This window comes from Dysidea avara, chromosome 7 (assembly GCF_963678975.1).
Source record: "Dysidea avara chromosome 7, odDysAvar1.4, whole genome shotgun sequence".
Taxonomy (NCBI): Eukaryota; Metazoa; Porifera; class Demospongiae; order Dictyoceratida; family Dysideidae; genus Dysidea; species Dysidea avara.
The window spans coordinates 32,285,449-32,295,683 of NC_089278.1; the positions used below are offsets into that span (position 1 = coordinate 32,285,449).

General features: G+C 38.8%; 1 protein-coding gene across 2 annotated transcripts; it reads left to right on the top strand.

The window, feature by feature from the left end:
* Positions 1 to 459: 459 nt before the first annotated feature.
* Positions 460 to 10,203, top strand: LOC136260215 (uncharacterized). Of its 2 annotated transcripts, XM_066053864.1 has the most exons (5): positions 460 to 620; positions 3,096 to 3,191; positions 7,834 to 8,071; positions 8,463 to 8,770; positions 9,912 to 10,150. In XM_066053864.1, the coding sequence occupies exons 1-5, from the start codon at positions 588 to 590 to the stop codon at positions 9,933 to 9,935; spliced, it is 699 nt and encodes a 232-aa protein (XP_065909936.1). In that variant the 5' UTR covers positions 460 to 587; the 3' UTR covers positions 9,936 to 10,150. The 2 variants fall into 2 exon arrangements, with proteins under 2 accessions (XP_065909936.1, XP_065909937.1); XM_066053865.1 differs by lacking the exon at positions 8,463 to 8,770 and having other exon boundaries at positions 9,912 to 10,203.
* The last annotated feature ends 32 nt before the right edge of the window (positions 10,204 to 10,235 follow it).

A 10,235-nucleotide genomic window follows, 5' to 3' on the forward strand; every position in this document is an offset into this window, starting at 1 on the left:
ATGAGTGGATCTGCTAACGTCTTAGCTTTCAATCAGTGCCATTTACACGGAAAAAGAACGCTTCTATCGTGCTCTCAGAACCCTGAACCTCGAGGGTGCGATCAAATCATCATTTTTGTGCAAAATGCATTCTATGAGATTGCTCTCGAAATTTAGACGATCCATAGATATATAGCTAATATAATATTCTACGTTCTTCTTCGGCCAGATGAATCCGTACTGATCAAAGGAAAGGTGTTGGCTCGCTCTTTTTGCATTGAATTATCTCCGGTTTCCAATCCTGGGTAAGGTATACATTATCTATGATAATACAAAGTGACTGTTCAGCTCTATCGATCTAAGCTATGTGCAATACTTTGCAGTCTCCACTGATACGCCAATAACACTTGCAATAACGCGTTGACGTTTTTATTTAGTAAAGCAGGCGCGCGCCCACAGCACTGCTTTATGCCAAAACCGATGTCCGGAAATTATGACACATCATGTGACTACAAAAAAGGCATGTGACAGGTTGTGTATTCACGCCCAGTCATTTCCGTTTCGGTATTAAACTTTGTGAGTAGGTTCTGCCAGGAAAGATAGAGAGAATGAGCCATAGAAGAGAACAACGAGCTTTAAGGGTAAGTCATAGTATGCATATCTAGCCGCATTGATGGGGGCGTATACTGGGGTGTCTGTTATAGACTCTTTCCAAAACCACGCCCTCTTTAGAATAACTATGGTAACCAACCGGCCGCCATTTTGAATGGGGCCAGTGCAAATAATCTCGATTGCGTTGCGTAGAAATTCGGTGTTGACAGCAGCCCGAACAGAGCAGTTTTGATGAACAACAGACTATGGAACTCTTCGAGGTTACAGAATTAGTGTTTCTGGTCAGAGACAGGTGGTTATCAGGGCTGAGCAGGGCGTAAAACATCGAATTTCATTGTCTCCTGGTATCTCTCGCCTTGTGTACTAGTACAAGTGGGTACTGTTAGCATCTGTGAGCTCAGCTGCTGCTACAATCACAAGTTGTCAAATGCAGTATAGCCACTGAAGAATATTGGTATATACCTCTTGGACAAGCTCTTACATTATTAGTGGGCGAATAAATGACCCGCCTTGTATGGTACGTGCGAGGTAGCCTTGGTGTGTGTAATCTGAGCCATTTCACATAACAGAAAACAAACAGGGTGTGAATTTCCAGTACAGAATTGAGAGACGGCACTGCCCATTCACCTGTGACTGCAATACAATTTGACATGCCGATGTAGATAAAACTTATTGTGAGCCGGTGTAAAATACAGCTTACAGAGAGCTACCATCTATTACATACTGTGACTACTGGTACACATTGACAATGTACTGTGCCTCACTACTAGTGCTATGTGAAAATGTTGAAATTGTTGTACTGAAGCTGAAGAAGTCAGGAAAGCAACAAACTGAATCAGAAGAAGTCACTTCTTCAAAGTAAAGCATAGCTGCCCCCTGGTGTGGTGAGTATGTACTCCTCACGCCCACACTTATCTGAGGATAACACATTGGTCAAGTTTGATACGAAACAAGACATTGTAGGGTGGCTACTGTGGTATATGTGTATGATCAAAATCATGTGTGTATGTGGTGGGGTATGATGAACTAATTGTATTATTATTCATGTGAGTTGATGTATTGTAATTTAAACAATAGTACTGAAATGATACATGGGATGGCACAATGGATTGTGCTGTTGTAATATCACTGCTTGTGCTACTGACATGTACATCTGCCAAGTATTCCTGGATACTATGTGGGCTGATGTACCATGCAGCACTATGCAATAATCAGATGTTCTCAAAGATGCATCTTCTATGCTCAGTCATTGAATGTGTTGACTCAGTGGATCATAGTAAGCATGTACCATATACTTACAAAATGTCAGAAAGAGAAAAACCATCATTATTATTGATGAAAACCATGTGATACAATATAATGTAAGGTGTGTCCTCAGACACAGACTGCCACAGATGGGGTTGTACCCAATGAGTGGGTGTGGCAAGGAATAACAATTACAAAAAATAATTTAGCAATAGTGTCAAGATTCCATTTGGAGCAATCCTTGTCCAAGAATATTCTTCTGGAAGAAGAAACTGCCAGGTCAAATATTCTCCTGTAGCTTGATTTAGATATGGTGGTCTCATCAATGAAATTAATACAATCGTACTGTAAAAACAAGGAACTCCCAGGTGATCAAATTCTGACTATTCCTTGCTTATGCTTGATTTATTTGCCTGAATAATCCAAGAGCTTGTCCAAGAGGTATATACCAATATTCTTCAGTGGCTATACTGCATTTGACAACTTGTGATTGTACAGCTGAGCTCACAGATGCTAACAGTACCCACTTGTACTAGTACTCAAGGCGAGAGATACCAGGAGACAATGAAATTAGTGCTGTCGATGTTTTACGCCCTGATAACCACCTGTCTCTGACCAGAAACACTAATTCTGTAACCTCGAAGAGTTCCATTGTCTGTTGTTCAACAAAACTGCTCTGTTCGGGCTGCTGTCAACACCGAATTTCTATGCAACGCAATCGAGATTATTTGCACTGGCCCCATTCAAAATGGCGGCCGGTTGGTTACCATAGTTATTTTAAAGAGGGCGTGGTTTTGGAAAGAGTCTATTATGCGAGGGGTCCGCAACTCCCTTGAAATCTCGTACAGCTCTCTTTGAAATCTGAAAATTGTTGTTAAGTTCCGTATATTAAGTGTCACATGCTACGTCCAGCATCTCCACAAGTTATTTCCGTATACTACGTAGCACATGATGCTACAATTCCGGATATTTAAGATTTTATATTCCCTGAAACATTGCCACAAATTGCTTGAAATCTTCCCAAATCTTAAAGATTTGAGATCCCATACAGGATTTTTCAGAGTTGCGAACCCCCTGTTACTATGTGGTCAGTGCCTAAACTTGACCATAGACTCTCATTAACCTATGACTCGATGATTGATCCAGCCATAAAATGTGTTCATTTTGATACTGCTTGTATATGTACCTTGCTTTTTGTATAACCTTTGATACCTAGCATAGTAAAGGGGTACAAGTGTGATTTTTGCTGCATTACACAGCAAGAGCATCGCCATGCTGTCAAAGAGGACGTGTTACACGCTAGGGCAGTGAATGCAGCTGTACATGGAAGAGTAGGACAGGCAGTTGTGCTCGAAGTGAGTAATTATGAATTTCATGTATACACTATGTGTCGTTAGTGGAAAAATACCTGACAAAGCTATTTTCACATTTTGTTCAGTGCCCTGATGATTTTACACCCCTGGTTTTGGTCTGTTTTATTTATGTTCCATATATCTCTAGTATACACAATTTAACAAGGCTGTAGGACCAGGAGTACTACAGACCTTCAAACAGCTAAGGCTATGGCTTGATTTTTTCACTGCTTGACATCACTTCAGCCAGAGAGGTGCCTTTTGACATATCACAGTACGTACAATGCATTCTTCATGGACTTATCAGTGTCCTCCTTTTGTGTCCCATTCATCTTTGCTGACAGCGAAAAGTGTTGATTTGGTGGTAGCATGTGATGGCTTCCCTTTGTAATGGAAATCGTCCATATTTTTCATAGTAGCTACTTTGATTGCAGAGATGCTTTTCAAACAGTTCTTGATTCGTAATGTTGTGTAACGGGTTGAACATAGCTGACAACGTAGCGTAATGGATACTTCACTTTTCAGACGATAATTGATAACTGGAGTGCATGGTGCTATTTCTTTATTTCGATGCGGTATGGGTGGGTTCACCAATCATAATAATTATTTACAAAAAAAAAAGTTAACAAACAAGTACACAAAAAAAAGTTGGAATTTTCAACTAGAGTAGGGACCATAGCACATCAATAAAAATTACTGAAACAAGCTGGAGTAGTGCATGATGATATTAAATCACAGTAAAACATTAAGAAGTGCTATATCCCTACTGTGCGTTTCCACTATGGTATCTTGAGCACAGTAGGGATATAACACTTCTTATTGTTTTACTGTGGTTTAATATCATGCAATACTCCAGCACCTTTTATCGATGTGCTATGATCCCTCTAGTCTAGTTGAAAATTTCAATTTTTTGTGTACTAGTAGTATAGTATGTTCACGTTGAGCTGAACCCTCAAAAACATTTAATAACTCATGGATGCAATTACACACTATCTTGAAATTTGGCTCATTTGTAGTACTGCTTGACCCACTAAAAATATTTCAAAATCTTTTTGTTCAAATGTTTGACATAATATTTACAGCCAATCAAAATTTTCACAATACATTTCCTGTGGGGAAGCCATATAAGTACAGTGTCCATTACAGCCCTTTCCCGAACTTGTAGTGGAGCCAAACCATATGTGTCTGTTGTTGACACCTTTGCTGTTACCAATAATCATCTGGTTGGCTGAAATGTTAACTCTGTTGAGAAAAAATCCACTTTTAATTTTTAGCTGTTTTTCAGGATTCAGCTCAACGTGAACATGCTATAGCTACAGTATAAGGCATCCAAAGGCATAGCTAAGAAAATGTGAGAATTCAGAAGCTAATGTTAGTTGTAAATCCAATGCTTGAAATAAGCAAATTAACTGTGGGGCAAAGTTATGACTAAGCAGTAAGCACTAGCTTTGATTGTTCTATTAGAGTAATTACTTGACTGCTCTATTAGAGTATCTTAATACAGTGGCAGGTGTAAAGTGTTGCTGTGTTTAGTTGCTATGATGGATACTAGTTCAATGCACTTACATGCATACTACTAGAACACAGTGGTATAGTATTTTGCTATGATACATGTCAATACAGAAGTAATAAAGCAAGTTAGACTGCCACTGAGCTAAATTCAGGGTTTCTATCAAATCACAGAAGCCACCTAATCCACCACTGCGTACCTAATGGCTTGTACAACATGGCATGTCTGGACTAAGTGGTGGAGCTGCAGCAGTAGTAAACTACCTCTAGTAGCATGAAATATTACATATACCACTTTAGCGTGGGAGTTCTAATGCACTGCTTAATATTTAACTGGCATATTTGCTCATGGCTTTGATGCCCAACCAGTTCAAAGTTACGATATGCTTTGACTCGTTATATTGAACAACACAGAGCGTGTAATTATGGGTTTGGGTTTACAAGTTAGGCTAGGCTCAGTGTAGTTGCTAAGTTTAGATTATTTGATAGTAACTAAACTATATTCTAAGAAGAGTGATGTGTAAAACGATCACTTGGGCGATGCGTGGATGCATATTTCTACCCACTGTGTGTAGGGGGGGAGGAAGCGTGGGAGTGTCAGCCATTGAGCAAACCACGAAACAAGAATATGACAGCTAGGTGAGGAGCTTGTAGTCTAAGTACTTAACTTAATGTATTAAATTACTTACTGCCACAATAGTGAAGGTTTAATGTAGTATTAAGAACTTTACATGGTACTTCAAAAATCAATCCCACAATCGAAAGCTCCTGGCGTGTGTTGAAACAGAACAACATAGGAATAACGTTCTGAGAGCTATTTGCCCACGCAATTGAAACCACAATTGGTCATCAGATGCTAGTGTATAAAAAATGATCTGTAGTTCTTTCACCTATCAGCTAAGTGTGGCCTGAGTGATATATGTGACCATCTCAGCGAAAACCGGTCTAGTTCGCACAACCTCCGAATTGTTTTTTAATTTCTCAGTATTATCTGCATTGTCCAAGGAATGGTTCACCAAAGTTTCAGCCTTCTGTGGTGAGTAGTTTTGGAATTAGAGCACTAGAAAGTAGGAAGAACAAGGAAATCAATTTGTACAGTGACTATACTAAAAATACACTACAGGCGCTTGCATTCACAACCATAACGTCCATTTGGATTAGTCTACAAAGTTGGAATTTGGCTGACAATGTTCACCATGGATTGGCAGATCAACCAAGGTATAGTTTTAGCCCTGCAGTCACTTGCGCATAGGTGTATGAAGACGGTTTTGTTGAAGAAACAGTGACTATTTTGTTTATGTCTACTGCATTGTAAACAAACACATGTGACACGCAAACCATTCCAGCTCCAGCAATGAAATAAAGATTTTTGAACTTCCCATGAGTAAGCAAATAAGATAGTGTATAAATTTTGATCGATTTGAATTTTCCTTCGTCGAGTACTGGCCCGATTAAAACTTGCGTATTTTTTCTTGTAGCATGCGTAATTCTACGAATTATTTTTAAATTTCGATTTTCTCAATACGCATGCTTTTGCGAACTAGATGGGTTTTCGCTGAGACAGTCACATATATCACTTATACCATGGCTGCGAGGGATTTTGCTGATATATACATCCAAAGCCCGAGGGCTGTGGGTGTATATATCAGCAAAATCTCTCACAGTGTGGATAACTATTATAAAGCCCATTCATTCACTCAATTTCTGAAGGACAATATATACATCAACCATTCAATTCACCTATTCTTTAGGTTACATAAAGGATGTAGCTATCTGGTTATCCCAGGGAGGAATACGCCCTTTGCGGATATGTCTATTTCAAGCAAATGTGTTTTGAAACAGAAGGGATTGGTCAAGATCAAAACATTATAGAAAAGTTCGACCTAAACACCTCAATTAAAATCAATAAGTTACAGCTTTCAAAACCTTTCTTTCATCCACTGAACATTTTGTGTAGCTTTTATAGCTACAAAACTAATAATATGCGTACTTCCCGCGAATGTGACAAAATAATGATACTGATTTCAAATACCATGTTTGGCTATACAGTCAGTCACACATACTAATACGTCATGGGGCTATGATGAGTGACCAACAAAAATTTCTTAAGTAGAGATCCAAGCAATGAAAGGTGTACATGTGATTGTTCTATTAGAATATCATACATGTTGTATTAGAGTGACTACTTTATTAGAGTATTACTGCTGATTATAGTCTAGTGAAAGTGATTGATCAAGGGGTGTGGTCACTGTGCTTTATTTTGTATTTTTTAAGTGTAGCTATCTACTGTAGTGTTTCATACCCACCTGATACAAAAATTTAACACTTCACTGATTACCAGTAAACCTGTCTAATCAGGTCACTGTACTACAATGGGTTTGCCTGTTTAACCTGATAATCCTCTATTGTGTCATTTTGTTTGCAAGGTGACCTGCATACTGCATTCACCTGTTTATTGTTAAAGTTATTGTAGACAAGTTTCACTGTAGTGATATAGCAATTCTGTATTGACATTAGTGTCATTACAGCTATTTCTTGGTTACCACCTTTTGTATTTGCAATCTATTCATCCTGCCTCCTTGTTTTCTAAGATCACACCCATTTTATTTTGTTTTCAGCTTGGCAGTATTGTTGTAGACACATATTATACCTAAGTAGATTTTGATACTGCAGTGCCATGTGTTTGATCAGAAATAGATTATATATGTATTTATGTAAGAGGGGCTCACAGTCCCCAGTGCAGTTGGCTAGAGTGAAAAGTTAAATAGCTATAATGTTATGCTATCATAGAATTTACAGTTAAGGTATTTTTAACGCCGTTGTTTGATTTGAGTGGTCTAAGTGGGATACAATTTATCAATACTAGAGGCAAATGTCCCATCCTGAATATGGTCATTGAACTACTTTTAGGCATGTGTCTACAGCTGATAGCAGGTGTGGTAGACTTCAGTCCTCAGTACATTATTATTCCACTTTGCATAGTACGCTGAAATCATGGTCCCACTAAGTAATTAAATAGCTCACTCAAACTTCTCCTGTCTTTTTTATGAGAAAGTGATGAAAATTGGCAAAAATATAGTTTTGTTACTGTTAGGATGCAAAATATTCTATACATTTAGCTGATTTGTTATTCTAGGCAAGGGCACAGAATCAACATCAGAAAGCAGTCAATGCTGGTATCAGGGCTGATAATATTCATGATCGCCATCACCATGAGCACCATCACCATGGACACCATCACCATGGACACCATCACCATGGACACCCGCCAGCAGTACCAGCTGTAGTAGTTGTCAGCAACCCAGTACCTTCTGCTACATCATATCCTACTGGTAGTGTACCACCTCCTGAGCAACAACCACAGCCAGCTCAAAGTGAGTTAACAGTCATATGGTACATTGATAACAGGGTTGTTAGGGTACTAGTGCCATCCAATATTGCATGTATTGGATATAATGCAGGGTATGAGAAAACTTGTTTTTAGCTGCTTGAATTCATGACAAGCTTGGAACATAGTGATACTACTTTCCTAACAGACTTGCTTTAAACTCACTACTTTGAGATCAGATTGTAGTAATGTTGTGGGTACAATTTTTAGGGTGTGTATCAACAAATTTACACCAAATGTGGAGGACACGAAAATGCTCTCGAATAGAACATTCACATCAATTATTTAATGATGTGCTTATAAATCAAGTGTATATTCTATTAGAGTAATTTAGAGGTGTCATTGATTTTGATTTGTATGTATTTTATATTCACCAGATTATCAGCAGCCTGTGCAGCAACCAGCCCCACCCACCACCTACCAACCAGGTTATGCCCCACCCCCAGCTTACACACAACCTCCACAACAACCCTATGTGCAGCCACCACCTCAACAGCAATATGCTCCCCCACACCAGCAACCTTATGTGCCCCCGGCTCAACAACCTTATCCTCCACCCCAGCAGCAATATGCTCCACCCCAGCAGCAATATGCTCCACCCCAACAGCAATATGCTCCACCCCAACAGCAATATGCTCCGCCACAAGCTGGGTACCAACCACCTCCACAACAGCCTGCTTCTCAGGTATTTGTGTGTGTGTGTGTGTGTGTGTGTGTGTGTGTGTGTGTGTGTGTGTGTGTGTGTGTGTGTGTGTGTGTGCATGCGTGTGGTCCGGTGACCTTAGCGTATGGTACCTGTGCTACTACCACTATAGTGGTAGAGCCAATCAAATTGTAGTTTTCAGTTAAATTAGTATTCACGGCATAAATCATGTAGTTTGCACCAAGTATAGCACAATAACCATGGCAACAAAATTCAGAATGGTTGTAAAGCAGCTGATGCTCTCCAAGCAAGACTCCAAGATACACCTGCCATAAAGTTGATAAGTATGAGTTTTCATGCTTTCTTTGCCAAGGTATTTATTACGTCACCAGAGGAGGCACGACACACACACACATGAGCGCATATGTTTTGTACAGGGAAGCTATTTCGTGGGGTTATCAACGAAAAATATGTGCTGATCGAACTCTTTTCTTATGCTTAATTCAACTGTGCAGTCTACCCCAGTGGTTCAGTTTCGATATACACAGCCTATTGGAGGAACCGTCATGTGATGAATAACTAACCGTACGAAATTAAGCCAAGCAGCAAGTTTGGAAGAGAAAACCAGTGAAAATCAACTGCACAAGTGTCTAAGTAGCTTTGCAGTTCATCAAATCTTGTCTACGGATTGATTTTCCGCAATTTTACCATTTGAAGAATGCAATTACTGCGAATTCTTTTCAATAGCACTTAATTTGTGTTGTATCTCCTCTGTTACATCACATACAATTTGAATTCTGGTCACACAAGTACAGTACCAGACCTATGTGAAGGGGAGACTACTCTTTACTGTGATCCTATTCATGAGTTATCAGTTCAACATGTACATACTCATGGATTACAATTTGATATAAGAATTGTGTCATCTCAGTTAGCATTATTATGGGGAGGGGGATAATAGTGCTTAGCATCATCAATAGTATGTCACAATGAATTGTGATTGTTCTATTAGAGTAATTATTTCACATGTTTGTATTATTATTATAGAGCTAAGTATAACATCTTTAAACAGGCTGTAGGGCCAGGTGTCCTACAGACCTTTCAGCACTACTGTAATTTAAAATGAGTATTGTTCACCAAGTGTTTCTGATGTAACTGCAGTATGTTGTTGTTCCTCCAACAGTATCCACCACCACCTTACCAGTGAGAGAATTGTTTATGACTAGCAGATGTTTATCAAGTTATTTGTATCAGCGTGTATGTGATGTTGAACACTTGTTGTTTTTTTTTAATAAGGTGACATTATTTGTAATAATAGTCATTGCCATTATGTTTTTTTTATTATTTCAAACATTGTTTATACGTGTACAGAAGTTTTCTGTATGGTGTGCTAAGCATATTATAACAGCTAGTACATACTGAGTTACTTTGAAGTATTTCTACGTATAAACTTCATCAAAATCTTTACTAAAAGATCCTACACATTCATGTTGTTCAGGCACCTAAT